Genomic DNA, 17,342 nt, shown 5'->3' with positions numbered 1-17,342 from the left:
GTAATTCCAAATTCCCCAAGGTGGGAGGTAGACAATTATCCCTGAGCACAGAGGAAGTGTTTATAGAGTGATATGTAATAAGTGGTTGCATTATATTTGCTTGGTGCATTCATTTCAAATAGCAAGGAAGAAATAGGCAGAAGATTTCAACCAAGCTGGGCTTTCTGGCATCCCTCCCAAGATTCTCAATTTAGAGACCCCACAAAGCAAGGGTTGGAGTCCTGGCAAAGGGCTGTGTGCATAGCAAATACTGACCAACAGTTCCTTCCTGGGGTCCTGTGCAGAGCACCCAGGAAAAGTGGGACAGGACAGGTGGGCAGTCCTGAGTATGCCCCTTCTTCAAGGAACTGGCCCACAGATGATCACAACACAAAAGCCAGAACCACAGAGGAGATCATGGAATAAAACTAGAGGAGTTCAGAGGTCTTAACTGGAGAATTAGCTTTCAAAACAATCAGTACAGAGACATTACTAGAAGCTAAGGCAGGAAACAAGAGAAGAAAAATGAGCCAGTGGCTATCTTTGGGAAGTTATAGACAACTAATAGAAAACCTGAGTTAGACCAAGAAGTATTTCTTTTTTTTTTTTTTTAAAGAGGGAGAGAGAGAGAATTTTTTTTTAATATTTATTTTTTAGTGTTTGGCGGACACAACATCTTTGTCTGTATGTGGTGCTGAGGAACGAACCCGGGCCGCACGCATGCCAGGCGAGCGCGCTACCGCTTGAGCCACATCCCCAGCCCGACCAAGAAGTATTTCATAGCTTCAATACTGCCACTATAAATGGTTCCCTGATCATTTTAAATATGAGTGTTTAAAAAATAAATAAATAAATAAATAAATAAGAGTGTTAAAAATTATTCAAACTGAGATTCTACAAGGCAGCATCTAATGGTATTTTAAAGCCTCGTATTTTGAAACCTACTTAAACTTTTAGAAAATTAATATTTCTTCTTAAAAGTCATGTTCTTTGGCTAAACAGAAATGTATATGAGAAATATTATTACACTGTATATGCCCTGCATATTATAGCACAATGTGAATACAAAATTAATTAATTGCTTACAAATTCCAATTTCATGAGAAGACTAAAGATTTCCTTGGTAGCTTCATAGTACATTGTGTAAGGAACAGAAAACACCAATTATTTTACCCTGCTGAGCTCATCAGCTCCATTCTAGTGAGAAATACAAAAGCCAAATAATCACATCCATTGTAGGATAATCTCTATCCAAAAATTGGTTACATTCCACATACCAATGAAAGCTCTAATATAGGTATGTGCTAACTATCATGAATTACCATATATTAGAACTAAATGCAGACTAGTTTATTATTCACAGGAATCCAAGCCCCAAGATTCTTTTGAAGAATTTGTTGTTTTCAATTAATCATTACGAATTTATTATAAATTTTACTATATACCCAGACAATATACTTAGCATTTTAAATGACAAAGGCATCAAACTAATTTTTTTGCTCCTTGAAAAGAGATATACTTATGGTATAAAGAACAATACATAGGCTGGGCATGGTGACACACGCCGTAATCCCAGCGGCTCAGGAGACTGAGGCAGGAGGATCACAAGTTCAAAAGCCAAACTCGGAAACAGTGAGATGCTAAGCAACTCAGTGAGACCCTGTCTCTAAAATACAAATAGGGCTGGGGATGTGGCTCAGTGGTCGAGTGCCCGAGTTCAATCCCTGGTACAAAAAAAAAAAAATACATAACAGTATTGTGTTTAAGTCAGTATCATCCTTCCCCCACTTCATAATTAATAGCAAAATCATATATCTGATGATGAGCTAGTATGCAGACTATATAAAGACTGTGTTATGGTGTGGATGTGAGGTGTCCTTCAAATAAATAAATAAATAAATGTGTGAGACAATGCAAGAAGGTTCAGAGGAGAAATGATTGGGTTACAAAAGCCTTAGCCCAATTAGTGAATCAATCACCTGATGGGATTAACTGAGTGGTGACTGGGGGCAGGTGGGGTGTGGCTGGAGGCAGGGAGACATTGGGGGTGTGGCTTTGGGGTATATATTTGTATCTGGTGAGTGGAGTCTCTGCTTTCTGATCATCATGTGAACCACTTCTCTCCACCATACTCTTCCACCATGATCTTCTGCCTCACCTTGAGTCCCAAGGAATGGACCTGGCTCTCTATGGACTGAGACCTCTGAAACATAAGCCTGGTCCAAATAAACGTTTCCTCCTCTATGATTGTTCTGGTTAGATCTTTTGGTCACAGCAGTGAAAAAGCTAACTAAAACAGGGTGCTTAACAACAACAAAAACCACCCAACTCAAAAATGGCAAAGAATATGAATAGACATTTTTCCAAAGAAGATATCCAAATGTACATGAAAAGCTGTTCAATGTCACTAATTCTAATCATTAGCAAAATGCAAAACACAGCCACAATGATACACTACTTCATATCCATTAGGATGACTATAATTTAAAAAGTGAAAAATAAGAAGCATTGGTGAGGATGTTGAGAAATTGGGAATCCTCACATCTTGCTGGTGCAGGTGTGAAATGATGTGGCCACAATACAAATAGCTTGTCATTTCCTCAGAAATTCCCCTCACAGGTATACACCAAAAGAACCGAAAACAGTGTTCAAACAAAAACTCGTATACATTTATAACAGCACTGAATATTCACAACAGCCAAGTGGTGGAAACAAATCAAATATCCATTTGTGGATGAACAAACAAAATGTGTACATCCATACAATATTATGGAATGCTTTACAATAAAAACAATTGCTATGATATATTATCCAGTCATAAAAAGAAATGGGATACTGATACATGCTGTAAATATGGATGAATCTTAGAAACATGCCAACTAAAAGAAGCCAATCACAAAAGACTACATATTATACAATTTCATTTATATGAAAACTGTAGCCAAGGCAAATCTACAGATCAAAAGTAGATTGCTGGTTGTTTAGGGTGAGATAATAGAGCATTTAGTGGGGTGATAAATAAAGGATATAGGGTTTCTTACTGTGGTGATGAAAATGTTCTAAAGTATAATGGTTGCACGTATCTAGGGATATATTAAAAATTACTGAAAACCATTAAACTATTAAAAACTTTGAGTGAATTAAATGATGTGAATTACTCAATAAATATCAAATTCTGAAATGTACTTGATGTGGAATTGTCTCACAGAATAATTGTTTCATCCTTTTGACTTCTGCAAATAAGAATTTTTAGTGAAATGTTAATGGTTCTATCTCTGCCTCTGGTAAACAAAAGAGTTTATATATATTATTGTTTGCTAGAGGTGAGTTTCTAATATACAAATAAAGGTAAGACAATTTGTGGTCACTTTAAAGAAAAAAAAAAAGCAAGGGATAACTCCTAATAACTCTAACAGCTGCAATCCTTCACATGGATTTCATAGTACATCACGGACACCCATCAGTACAGCTGCAAAGTGAGCTAGGATTTCTTTCTCCTCCTCCTCCAGTCTGCCTCTAGGGAATTAAAAGATACTGTTTCTTTTGAGACTCAAAAAGCTTGATCACTTTATTTCTAGTTTTTCCGAAAACAGAACCAACTAGTGTGTTAAACCTGGATTGATGACAGGGAATATTAAGAAAGGCAGTATCCAGATAACCCATATTTACACGTGTTTTTAAACAATTCATACTGAGACTAGTCTACATTAAAAACAGTTTACAAGGCAGAGTGCTTCTCACCATTCATGCTATGTGTTTACAGAACAGACTGCCATAGTTTAATGTCACTCTCTGTCTTTCCTTCAGTACAGTGCTACTGTGTCCCCAACCAACCCCACAAGATAAATTTGCAGCTATAAACAAAAATGTCACTTTTTTCCTATGTCAACAATTTCTATCGATAACATCATATTTTATGCATTCATTCCTAGATTACTGTGGGAGCCTAAAGTACTATATTTAAACCTTGTGTGATGTGCAGAAGAAAAATAAAAATTGGCTTTTAAGGTTTAGAGAAACTGTTTTGTAACAGACCTGGGCCTCTATTTTCACATTTTCTTTTAAATTTATTTAAACTTGGAGAATTTCAAATTCAATCAAATGATTTTTTTTTTCATTTTTTGACTCAAAATTTTCAGGCTCATATTTATGTAAAGATGAGCAATTCTGAGAACTAGAGCACTCTATCTCCATTTAAAATGCTACAAATTGAAAATGGAAGGAAAAGCATATCAACCAAAGATCAATCCAACAAATTCAGCTCCCATAAAGGCTAAATCACATATCCAAAGCTGGAGGATAAATCATTAGAGTCTGCCGGTTGTACAAGATCAGTAGGGAGCCATCTGGCTTATTCGGCTTATATGAATGTAATGTGTGGTATTCCAAGTTTTTGATATTTCCACAGCTCATAAGTAATGAGGCTGCTGGCACCAAGGTTGCATTGTACCCTAATTTCTGGGGGAGATTTTATTTGATTTTTGTTTGTTTTCTATAGCAAATCAAAGTATGAATGCCTCTTCAAAAACAAATTTCGCTAAATTGGTCTCCAATGTTTAAGTATAGCAAGTGCTATATTTATCTCTTTACCCCATTGAATGTTTGTGTTCCCACCCCCACATCCATTTTGGAGATGGTGGGGGATGGACACCACAATTATCCCTGCCTAATTTTCCTCCCCCAACTTCCTTTCCTCCTTTCAAATTTGTTGCAGCAGGAAGTTCTTTAAGGGAAGGTACTCTGACCTTCCCCAAACTGACTGGAAGAAGGAACTGACACTGGTCACTGTGGGGAAGAGAAAGCATCATCACTGTCACCTATCTCTTCCTTCCCACGCCTGATTTCTGGTTGCCCCACTTCACCCCATCTCATCCCATGACTCTCCTAACCTCAGAGTCAAAAGCCAGGGCTCAAAGTGCTGGCTGGTCCTTCCCTTGAAACAACGGTGTTAAAAAACTATAAACAGATGCATTTTTTAAAAAGCTGAAATTTAAAAAAGAAAAGTATGGGTGTAACCTTTAAACTATCTTATAAATTCTCCCCATTCATCCTCCCTCTTTTTCTCAAATACGTGGGGAAGCAATAGTACTCCAGAACAATGGGTCTCTAACTTTAGCTGCATCAGGATCACCTGGAGGACTTGCTAAGGCACAGATTACTAGGCCCCATGTCCAGACTCATTCAGTAAGTCTGGGACAAGACATTAAAACCTCCCAGGGGATGCTGATGCTGCAGGTCCAGGGACCCACTAAGAACTACCAGCCTAGACACAGAACAATTGCTAAAGAGAGGAAAACCCAGAAGCTGCGATTCCAAGAAAGCTCACCTCCAGCTCTAATACAGGGAGGCAGCAGGATGGGTGTTGATACAGGAAGGCACAGTATCAAGAAAATTATGAACATAAATATGATCTTTTAGCCAATCAGCTCTTTAGACTTTCATTTGCCTGCTGGCTTATATTTCTCTCTCAAACTGCCCATGGTGCCCTGCAATGGGCACTTGAAACAAACATATTTGGGTTTAACTCTTATTTGCAGTATGTCCAACTGGGTCAGTCAGCTCTCTTTTGCTGGAATAAATGCCTGAGACTGATCAATTTATAAACAAGGCTTATTTTGGCTCACAGTTTTGGAGGTTCCGTTCATGACTAACTGGCCCCATTGCTTTGGGCCTGTGGCAGTACAGTGTGTCATGGCAGGAGGCTGTAGGAAGCCCCTTCACTTTCTGGCCAGGCGTGAAAGTGAGAAAGAGACCAGCAATCCATAATCTCTTTTGAGTGCATGCTCCTGATCACCTAAAACCTTCCTACTGGATCCCACCTCTTAAAGATTCCAACCACCTCCCAATCACATCAAGCTGAAGACCACGCCTTTAACACATGGGCTTTTGGGGAACATCCCAGATCCAAACGTTATCACTTCCATTTCAAACAACAGAACCCACCAACAGTGTTGTTATGTGGATTAAATTTTATTTTGCATGTACCATGACTGGCACCTATATAGCAAATGTTAGCTTTTACCATGCATACCCATACCTTTTGACATTCCCATGAGAATATTCAATATGTTTAGCATCACACTGCCTACTTGATACTATAGGCCCAGTCATTAATTCAGTTAATAATTATCAAGTAGCTGCTCCACAGCTAGTGTATAATACTGTCCAAATATATTGAAATTATGTTCTACAAAGAAAAATGTTGATATAAACATTTTGATTTAGAAAACTTTTGATTTTATGCCAACTTACATTTAAGATAACTATCTGACTCCAAAATTGGCTAACTAAGGAAATTGAGAGGATGTGTTTACTAACCACAAATTTTGTTTGGACAGACACTAAAAATAACAGAATGGGAGAAAAAAAAAACAGAGAAAGGAATTCTGCAAACACCTTAGTCTGATATTATTTAGGGCATATTTTAGACAATACTAGAGATCACATATCCACTTTTCCCAAAAATCATTATTTTATTTATGTGACCAAACAACGGGGAACAAACATGGGCAAGGTATCCTATTTTGAGTACACAATGATGTCATTTTTAATTCATCACGCTGTCAGTCAGAAGCTTAATGATCAGTTAGGAACAAACAGGAGCAGTGTTCTTTATGAGTTCTTCCTAGACCCTGGGGTTAAGTCACCCTGCTACCAACTAAACACCCAAATTCATCAGGCCTCATTTTTTTGAAATGTATATAGCAAGAAGGTGAGTGTGACATACATTGAAGTTTCTTGATCTTATCCTTTATGGTGCCTTTGCTCCTTCCTTCTCCTACATCTTCTTTTCTCCAAGAAATTTATAAGGACCACAGAATTCTAGGAGCTGGGTAGAGGTTTTAGAGAAATCTAGACAAACTCCTAAGTTTTACCACGAAAAAACAAGACCAGGAAGTGTGAGTTCACTGCCCAAAGTCAACTGTTCTTGGGGACAGTAGGCACAGACATCTTCCATTCCCATTCAGCACACCTTCCCCTCTACCCTGAATTTGGCTGAACCTGGATAAACTTCTGCAAAAAAAAAAAAAAAAAAAATTATTATCACATGTTATAAAAAAGACTCTGAGCTCAACAACACTTGTCTCCCAATGCTAGTCAATGATTGTTGTTGATGGGAAAAATGAAGTTACCTTGGAGCTCAGGAAACAACCAGACTAAAAAAAAAGAAAGAAAGAAAGAAAGAAAAGAAAAAAAATTAAAGGAGAAGAAAGAATGAAAGAAAAAGACTTTCAGAAAAGAAAAGACTATTATAAATCTGTAAAATCAGGTGCTTTGTATTTTGTTTTAGAAATCTAACCTGGAAAATACTTTCCCTTAATTTTCTATAAAGCATCATGCAAAACCATAGTGCTCCAAAGTTTTTGCTGAAATTAAAATGTAAGTTTTAAAATCGGAGCTTCTCTATGTGGGAAAAAAATTCTGTTTCTATTCACTTTGCTGCTGTTTGGTTTGGTTTTTCCTTCCAAAGGTCTGCATATCTAGACCTGTGGCTTCTGCGATGAGGGGATATTTGGGGTAAATGTGGCAGCTTCCAAAGGTCGTTTTTGGCCCATTCTGTTTGCAGCGTTTCTTCCATGGCATTGTCTCCCGCATCCCCTCCCTGCAGATGCCGGATGTTTGCCGGTTGGCTCAGGTTTATCACCTCAAGAAGCTGGAGCTCTCCCAGCCTCTCCCCCAACCTCCTCACGACCTCTTCTGGCCGCAGATTTGCGAAGGGTTTGCATCTTCCGTGGCCCTGGCGCGCGAGCCAACATCTTCCCCAGGACCTGGGCGTGCGGTCCTCAGACCTGGCACCCCTGGTTCCGCAGTCCCGGACAGAGAGGCGCGTGGCCACGCCTTCTCGCTGGACCGGTTCTGTTCTCTAACCTCTTCCTACGCTACAGGCAGGCGGCCTCGCTCGCAACCAACCAACCACAAACCAAGGGAAAATAAAGTTCTCACTCCAGACGCACCCAGCGCCTAGGACTGCCAGATCGCAGGAGAGTCTGCTAGTTAGGCTGACCAGCACCTTGGGATAACTCCCAGATCCCCAGAGCAACGCGCTTTCCGCGTCACGATTGCTGCGGCCGGTGGGGTGACAGGAGATGCCAAGGGACAAGCCAGGGACAGCGCGAAGCTACATGGGCCGGAGGGCAGGAGGGGGACCCGAGGGGCTAAATTCGTGGAACTGACTTGAAGGGCTGCACCACCTGCACGCCCCAGAGCTCGGGACCCGACGGGATCATAGTCACTAACGATGTCCTGTAAGGGACTGTTCCTGTCCTTTCCCTCTCCCCGCTGGCCACCGAATCTGAATATACCCACGCTCACAATCACAAACACATAGGCGTCCATTCCGCCTCACCTGGGGTCGCGGGGCCGGGGCAGGTATGTGGTACCCCAGGGCAGGAATGCCCAGCCCAACCCTGCAACCCAGAGGTACCCCGCCACACTGCCGACAGCCAGACGCACGGGAGGAAGACAACACTCCCGGGCGGCTGCACCGATGGATGCTCGCGGGCGTCACACCTGGGGAGCCTCGCAGCGGCGGCGGGCAGTGGCAGCATTAGAAGTCCCTGGCGCGCCCCCTCTTTTCCTGGGCACAACTTTGTGCAGCCGGCGCCGCCCTCGCGCCTGCCGCCCTTCCTTACCCAAATACTGCCGCAGGTCAAGCAGGAAGCGAGGGGGTCCCCCGCTGAGCTGGTAGAAGAGGGAGCCCAGACAGAAGACCAGGAGGGTGGCCATGCAGAAACCGTAGTCCCGGAGGGAGAAGCGCAGGAAAGGTAGCAGGGAGACCCGGCGCTTCCAGCCGCCCAGGCCCGCAGGGGCGCCCCCCACAGGGGCCCCATGGGGCCAGGGATCCGCGCCGCCGCCGGGATGCTGCTGCTGCTTCTTCATCGCCTGCTCCGCCGCCTCGCACAGCCGGCCCGGGCCAGGAAAAGGTCACCCATCCGCCGCGAGGAGGAGAGCGCGGCCGGCCGGCTGCACATGGGGAGGGCCGCGCCGAGGGCAGCCGGGTGGGGGCGGGGAGGGGCCGAAGTTGCCGGGCTCAGGAGACTTTTCTCGGCATGGTCCCCGCAGCCCGCCGCGGCCCGAGCGGCCGAGGTGCCCGGCCCCGGCTCGGGAGCGCTGCCCGCGTCCGTCCCGCGCCTGCTAATGCTACCGCGCCCCGAGCCCTGCCGCGCCCCGGGCTCGCTCGTGGCCGCCGGGGCTCGCCTCCAGCGCCAGCGTGGACCCCCGGCTTTGTGTGTGTCGCTTTCGGCGTGTTTTGTCCCGGTTCAGGCTCCTCCAGAAAACGGCAGGGAGGAACGGGAGGCGGACACCATCCCCTCGCTCCACCTCCTTGACAGGGGTTTTCCTCCTTCTCCTCCCCTTTCTCCCTCCGGCGCTCCGCAGCCCTCTCTCCTCCCTCGGCCCTCCCTCTCTGTGCTCGGGTCTCCGCGTTTCGCTCTGGTGTCACATTACTCCCTTTGCTGGGGCTAGGGGGGGCGGCGATGATTCGCAACAAGGAAGAAAGTTTCTGGGTTTTTTTTTTTTCTTCCCCCTTTCTCTACGATCTGGCCTCGGTTCCTGCGCCACCAGCGACCTCTTGGGGCCCGTTGACTTCCCTCTTTTAAACAGTCACCGGCAGGAAGAAGCGCGACTGATTTTACTATATCTGTGTTTTCATTTCAGAAACTTGATTCTCCTGCTGTATCCCATGCGAGCTGTCTATGAAAGGCCAATAACGGGGTGCGAAGGTACAGGTTCAAGGCTCAGCAGAGATGGTAAAAGAGCAAACGGTGTGAGTTATAATTAAACATGCCCGGCAGAGCCAGGCTCTGAGCCCGGACTACCCCCGGAGAGATGCAGAGGTCGCTTTCTTGCTCTTCCTGGTTCTGCAACTTCTCTACGGCGGAGGAGAGACTAGACACAAGTGCGGGGTACACAGCGGGTTCAAGAAGGTCCTTGCCCTCGCAGATATGAAAGGGAAAGAGCCTGTTCTCTTATAGACCTCTTTTATTGCTGCCTCTTCTTCCCTTCCTGGGGAAGCTTCTGGAACCTGCTGCGGAGCATCACAGACGCTGATCCCCTGATGGGCTGGGTGACTCACGAAAGGGTTGCGCTCATCAGCCACACTTGAAGCCAGAATAATTTATCATTACATAAGAAGCTGTAACACCAGAGGCTTCCATGACTTTTGCCCAAGGTCACAGAGATAGTAGGAGTAGGAGGCTTCTGTGACTTGCCTAAGGTCACAGAGATAGCAGGAGTTGAGTAGGGAGCCGCAGTCAAATCTATTGACCCTAAGCCCACTACACCAACATTGCAACACTACAACCACATTGCAAGGTGGCTCTCCTTGTCCTCTGCATGGGGATTGGAGGGTGAGATATAACCCATTTAGCCTAGGGCCCATTGAGAAAGAGGAACCTCAATTTTTGGTTCCTCTTGTCTCTGGGTCCCAACTCATTCTGAATTTTCCAGTAACAAACAACCTGATTAAAGGTAGAGTCAGGAGCCAAGAACCTCTGTAATTCCAAAATAGTGTTCTGAAAGCCTTTATAAAGTTGGATATCTGAAGAATTTTCTATGGAAAATTAGGGAATTTGATCCTGAGACCAAGAATTTAAAATTAAAGAATAAAATGGCTTAACCATAATCTATACATGAGCATCTCTGTTTCCCATTTGTAACATGGGTGAGGAAGACACAAAGATAAGAGTTATTAAAGAGGTGGGCATTGTCACATGCATCCACTCAGATGTGTGCATTCACACAAATTCTGGCAATTTTACACTGTCCTGGCCCACTTTCTAAGGGATAGGAAGGCTGCGTTGGGACCTTAATGCACACATAGAAAGGTGAATGCCCCTGAGAGAATTAAGTCAATCAGTTATTGCCCATAATGAGATTTCTGTAATCAATGCAATGAATAGCCCAGAATAGACTCCCAATTAATAATATCTGAAAGACTAAGAGATGGGAGTTGCTAAGCAATTTCCATAATGTTTTGGAGACCACCTTTGACAAACTGGGCCTGTACTTAAGGTGTGGCCCTATAACCTGAATGTTTACTAGATTTAAAACTGCAAGAACCCCTATTTTCACAAGGTCCCTCCCATGGCTTCTAGAGACTTCTCTCGGCACACTTTGGGAAATCTCCCAATTCTTTCTCCTAGGGAAAGGAATCTGAGAAACTGGGAGACAGAGCAGGAAGAAAGGAAACAAACATCTGAGAAAAATAAGTAAATATGGGAATAAAAGTCTAAAAATAAAACAGTGGAAAGGTTATGAGGAAAGTACAAGGGGGCAGAGTCCAACTCAGAAGAAACAAACTAAGACATGAAGAATTTTCAAGGGTAAAAAAAAAAAGGTCAATTTTTAAAAGATTGTGTTAATAGACTAGCCACCCAAAAAATCTTATGAAGATATCAAGATACAAAGAAGTTTCAGATGAAGAAGGAAATGCTTTGTATTTTCACCCAATAAAAACTTAGATGTTTGGGTAAAACTTTGATCTTTGAAGTCCATAAATGTCTCTTAAAATTTTTAAATTTCAAGTACTTGTACTAATAAATGGTATCTCATCTATACCAGGTAATAAGTCCAATTGTAGAACTTTGCGAATAATTTTTGTTATCAATCTTATGATTTAGTAGACTTTATTCAACACCTTAACCTCCATCCAGCTCAGTGTCACGGGTTTCTCAATTCCTTGCCTCTCCAGTGACTTTTCATCTTTGTCAACTAAGCCACTCACTTTTGTCCCCAGGGACTCCCTCCTTACTGATGACAAACTGCATCTCCTCCAAAGTTGTCTCCAAAGTCTCCTTTTCAACCACCCCTCCCTCAATATCTGGCTGTATGTCCTTCCTATAGCTTTGCTAATGTGCCCACCCTAGCAATTTCAGTTTCAAGAACCCTCAATTCTTGTCCTTGACCAAACATCTTATCCTGAGTGTTCACTTCCTTCTCTTTCCAATTTCAATTGCTGATCCACTGTTCTAATCCCTTTTGGCAAACCCCCTTCATTCCCTTATACACGATAGCACTTTCTGGCAAAATTCAGGCTCTATTAAACTGGACTTTGCACCAAACATGCAGTGTTAACCCCAAAACACTCAGCATTGCCAACTGGCTTCTGTTTGGGAAGCACAAAAGGCCAATGGACACATATCAATGCTGTCTGGCCATTCCACCCTGACGTGACTATTCCGCAGCATTTCTCTCTTCAAACCCACCCGTCTCCACCCTCTGCTCATCCCTTCAGTCTCAGCTGACATCCTTGACTCGTATTTTATTGAGAACATAAAAGCAGCAGGACAGGCACTCACTCATTTCCTCCAGTCTGTGCCCATGCTCTGCGCCTTTCTTCTAGTCTCACTGTGTCCCCACTTCAGTCAGCTCTGCCACTTACACTCTAAACTGTTTCCACCCAGGCCCGGCCTCACACCCAAGCCCCCCTTGACTTCTGCATCTCTGTAAAGCATGGCACTCTCAAATCACTTGGGCCCAAACTCAAACATCTTTCTTTCTTTATTTTTCCTCTTCCTTCACTCCTGTATCTAAACCATCAACAAACTCTATGGGAGCTACCTTTAAAAAAAAAAAACCCAGTGCCTGATCTTCTCTGCTACCACCATCTTCGCTCACCTGATCATTGCTATGACTTTGTATGTTAGTTATATTTAGATTTTACTTACACAACTGAAAAAAGAAAAATGGCAGTGGCTTAAACAAAATAGGAGTTTGTTTCTCCCTCACATAAATGAGTCCACAAATAGGTAGTCCATAGCTGCTGTGGAATCCCCATGCCAACATTACAGACCTACCCAAGCTTCCTGTTCCAGCATCCTTACCTTCCATTTTAAAGATAGCCACTAGAGCTCCAGCCATTACTTTATGTTCCAGGCTGTCAGCAAAAAGAAACAAAAGAAATGTCCTCCTCCTGGCAGAATAGGCTGTCCTTAATTATGTGTTCCAAAAACTGCCATGAATCCTTTTTCTTATACTTCATCTGCCAGAACTATGTCTAGTTGTAAGCAGGGAGGGGACAAGGAAATGCAGAGTTTAGCTGAGTACACTGCTGTGAAGAGGGAGGAGATCAGAGCTCTCCCTACGAAGAAAGGGTAGATGGCCCTTGGGTGGCATCCAGCCATCTCTGTTGTTTCTCCTAATGGATCTCCCTGTTTATGCCCTTCTGCTCTATGTTTCGTCCTCCTCACAGCAGCCAAAATATAACTTTTCAAAACTGTAGCTTCTCAAAACTTGCTCATGGCTACCAATGCGCTCAGAGTGAACCAAACTCCTACAGCCACATCGAAGTGTAGAACAAGCTGGTCCCCCTGACCCTTGGCCTCATCTGTCCCCTTTCCCTCCTCACTCCACCCATCAGTGTTCATCAAACCAAGCTCACCTCTCTGTCAAGACCTTGGCGTTCGGCATTCCTTCTGCCTAGAAAGTTCTTTCCCTAAAGACCCTCTGTGAGCCCCCATGACTGCCTTCCGGTTCTGCTCAGTGCTACCTTATCAAAGGAGTCTTTTGACTCCCTGACATAATGCACACAAGCCCCGACTCTCCTTACTGCCTTGACCTCTGTGGTTTCCTTGACAGAATTTCCCGTGATCTGAAAGACACTTTCATTGCTTGTGTTCTTTCTCTCCCCCACCAGAAAACAAGCAGAGGACAGCAGTTTTACCTCATTTGGTTACTGCTGTTGACCCAACACCTTGGAGAGAGCTGGCAGGTAGAGGTCCCTCCAGAGTGAATGAAAGATTAGTTTTCAATGTGAAGTGTTTGCAGTTCAGTGGGTCGAACGTCACTGCTGCATAGTGAGCCCTCGGAGATGACAGGTGGGGTTGGGGGGAACAGGCCTCATCCTGCTAGAATGTTCAAATGACCATCAGAGGAATTGTTTGAGGTTAAGAATGCATTTGTGGAAGGAATGAAGCTCTGACCACTGCTCATTTCAGGGATGGGGCAGTCAGCCTCTTGGAGAACCAAGCTCTGTGAGCTGAGGCTTTGCAAGACCACCTGGGCTGTGTTCAGATCCTCTTCCTTTACTGCTTCTCTGAAAGTGGTCTATTTCAGGAAAGTTTTTGAGTTGGAATGCCCACCCTGCAACAATGGCAGATCATAAGGCAATCTGATCTGGTTCTCTGCCTTGGAATTGAACACAGGGTTTTAATAACAAGATGAAAAGCCCAACTGGCTTCCAGTTAGTCCTTGGTCCAACGCGTCTACAGGAACTGGTCTTGGGTGGCCTTGTGCACAGCTACACACACAGAGAAGAAGGACTCTCCACCCAGATGCCCCTGTTAGACTTCCAGTAATCTTGAGGAGATAAGGCACAAACACTTAATCAGGAAAACAAATAAAGCATTAAACAAAACGTTCTTTAGAATCTCAAGTGTGTTCCAATTAATAACAATTACTACGCTGCGCTCGTATTGCTCTGTTTCTAGCATGTTCTATTCACTGTGCCTGGACTAAGTTATTTAATCCTCACAATCATCTCAGGCTATAAATTCTGTTATCCCTTTGCTTTACAGATGAGGAAATAGGCACCATGAATGATAGACGTCAGCTGATGATCACTAGGAGAGACCTGTTCCAGAAAGGCTCCCCAGAAGAGGTGGCAGGATTTACAGCTGAGCAGAAGCCCAGAGGCATAACAAGTGCCGGGAACTGATTAGAAAGGGCACAGAGACGAGAAGATGTGTCTTAGGAACAGTGGGTCCTGCCTGGAGAAGGAAGGGGAGATCTGTGCAGCTGTATCACTACTGCAGGGGAGACGCACCAATCACAGGAAACAACCAGAGTTTTGTGCAAAGGCTCTTTAGAGAGTCTCCCCTTTGCACCAGGCCTACAGACCTCTTAGCTCCCAGGCAGATGCTACAGTGGGTGTGGTTTGCCCCCCAAAAGTTCATGTGTGTGAAAATTGGTTCCCAATGTGGTGGTATCAGGAGGAGGGAACCGTTAAGAGGTGGAGCTTAGTATAAGGTTATTTAAGTGATTGGGGACACTGCCCTCAGAAGAGATTAATGCTGATCTCATGGAGTGAGTGAGTTCCTGCGAGAGGGGGTTGTCCTGAAACTTCTCCACCTTTCGGTTTTAGTCAGCTTTTTCATTGCTGTGACTTAAAGGACCCGAACAGAACAACTGGAGAGGAGAAAAAGTTTGAGGGCTGATGGTTTCACAGGTCTTAGTCCATTAGAAGGCCAGCTCCACTCCTAGGGGCTCGAGGTGAGGCTGAACATCATGGCAGAAGAGTGTGGCGGAGGGAAGCAGCTCATCTCATGGTCAGGAAGCAGAGAGACTCCACTCTCCAGATACAAAATATATACCCCATAGCCACGCACCCAACGAACCACTTTCTCCAGCCATACCCTACCTGCCTGCAATTACCACTCAGTTAATCACATCAGGGATTAACTCACTGATTAGGTTAAAGCTATAACCCAATCATTTCTCCTCCAAACCTTCTTGAATTGTCTCACACGTGAGCTTTGGAGGACACCTCACATCCAAACCATAACACTGCCTGACTTACCATGGCATCTCTCCCTCTTGCACACACTCCCACCATGACTGTGTCTGCTATGATGTGAGAGACAGGAAGCTCACCAGAGTCTGAATCAGTGGGGCTGCCTGATATTGGATCTCTAACCCCCAAAACAATGAGCAAAATAAAACTCTTTTCTATATAAGGTACCCAGCCTCAGGTATTTTGATATGGCAACAGAAATGGACTAATACAGTGAGTGTTTAACAGAATTTTTGATCTATTTGAATTAAATGTATGCAGCAGGAAAAAAATTCAGATAGAAAGTTCACAGAAGACAGATATGACTTAATTTTGCAAAAAGAAATTATTACTCAAAAAAGTACAGTTAAGTGCAGACACTTTTGATAGTCCTAACATGAACCATACAAGTCTAATTGTTACAATTGTTTTAGTGCTATCCTCCAGCTCTGAGAAAGGAAGGCCCACAGCAAGTATTTTTCTTGAGTAAATTTTCTATAAAAGTCTTGGTTTAATCTACCTAAAAAGTCTAATAAATTAACTTGTAACTTAATTGAAGAAATAATTGTTAAAAAAAGGAAAACCTTCTAAACATGTCCAAGTGTTGAATATCTGGCCTTAATATATAAAAATTACATCATTTTAACAGTGCAGATTGCTGTTTGGGTCATATTTTTAAATCTCTTGGTAACATAAATTATTACACCAACTTTAGGTGGATGATTTGATGACTTACTGGTTTCACCATGTTCATAAGAGGACCTAAACTAGCCAGGCATGGGGGCACATGCCTATAATGCAAATGATTCAGGAGGCTGAGCCAGGAGATTGCAAGTCCAAGGCCAGCCAGGACAACTGAGCAAGACTCCATCTCAAAAAATAAGAAGACTGGGGACATAGCTCAGTGGTAGAGCACTCCTGAGTTAAATACCCTGTACCATAACAGAAAAATAAAATATACTCTAAACCAAATCTAATTTTACTTATCTTTTTCTTACAAAAATTCTTTAATAGACTCTTAGTACTTGTTAATATAAAGCCAATATATTCTTTTAAATCATTGGGTAAATAAATACTTTCCATTACTAGGTGGCTACTCCTTTGCTAAACAGAAAAGTGTGAGACAAGCTGTTCAACTTCTCAAGAAGTCACAATTTTTTTTCAGGGAGACAAGATTGTCATGAGTCAAGAAATTTAACAATAATATAAGGTAATATACAATTAAATCCTATATGGCTTGTTATACACATTTCTTTAGAAATACCCAAGATTCTATTTATTTACAAAAGGAATAATTTTATTTGATTTTAAGAATTATCTCAGCATCTTTTGTCCTTTAAGAGTGAAAATAATTTTTCGACTTGATAGTGCTATTTAAAAAAAAAATTTTTTTTGAGTCTATGTCTGGATATGTTGCCCAGGCTGACTTTGAATTCTTGGACTCAAATACTCCTCCTGCCTCAGCCTACCAAGTGCTAGAATTATAAACATATACCACCATGCCTGGCTAAAAAATACACTGAACAAAACAAATAATAAAATCGGTAAATATTTTTGGCCCAGGAGTGATGTGACTGTCAAGTCTTGGTAATGATCACCTTGTGTGGCTTTTGTGCTAATTGTACTGATAAACATTATTTGTTGAAGGAAAGCAAGTTATCAGACCAGAGACTGGTAAAGTGGGACTTCACAAGGGGCCTCTAAAGATATGATTTCCAATATCTTTTTCAACAATTGTTTTTTCTGGTGAAGGGCACACCATGAAGTGTTACTGGTCTGTTATGAAATATGCCCAGTGCTTTTCATGGAACTGGGTGCAAATATCATGAATTCCAACATATTTTTTTTATCAAAAGATATTTGTTTTGCCTTT

General features: G+C 43.0%; 1 protein-coding gene across 1 annotated transcript in view; it reads right to left on the bottom strand.

The window, feature by feature from the left end:
* Window positions 1-9,366, bottom strand: part of Ust (uronyl 2-sulfotransferase) — a 277,477-nt gene extending 268,111 nt beyond the window's left edge. The window contains exon 1 of the mRNA XM_046427401.2: window positions 8,613-9,366. Coding sequence (XP_046283357.1) covers window positions 8,613-8,859 — 247 coding nt within the window. The 5' untranslated portion in view covers window positions 8,860-9,366. The remainder of the gene's footprint in view (window positions 1-8,612) is intronic.
* Between the last annotated feature and the right edge of the window lie 7,976 nt (window positions 9,367-17,342).

Source organism: Marmota monax, unplaced genomic scaffold (assembly GCF_021218885.2).
Source record: "Marmota monax isolate L192 unplaced genomic scaffold, Marmota_monax_Labrador192_F-V1.1 WCK01_AAM20220418_F8-fsc00114, whole genome shotgun sequence".
In the NCBI taxonomy this organism is placed as follows: Eukaryota; Metazoa; Chordata; class Mammalia; order Rodentia; family Sciuridae; genus Marmota; species Marmota monax.
The sequence above is the reverse complement of the archived record's forward strand: the minus strand, read 5'-3'. Positions and strand labels throughout refer to the sequence as shown.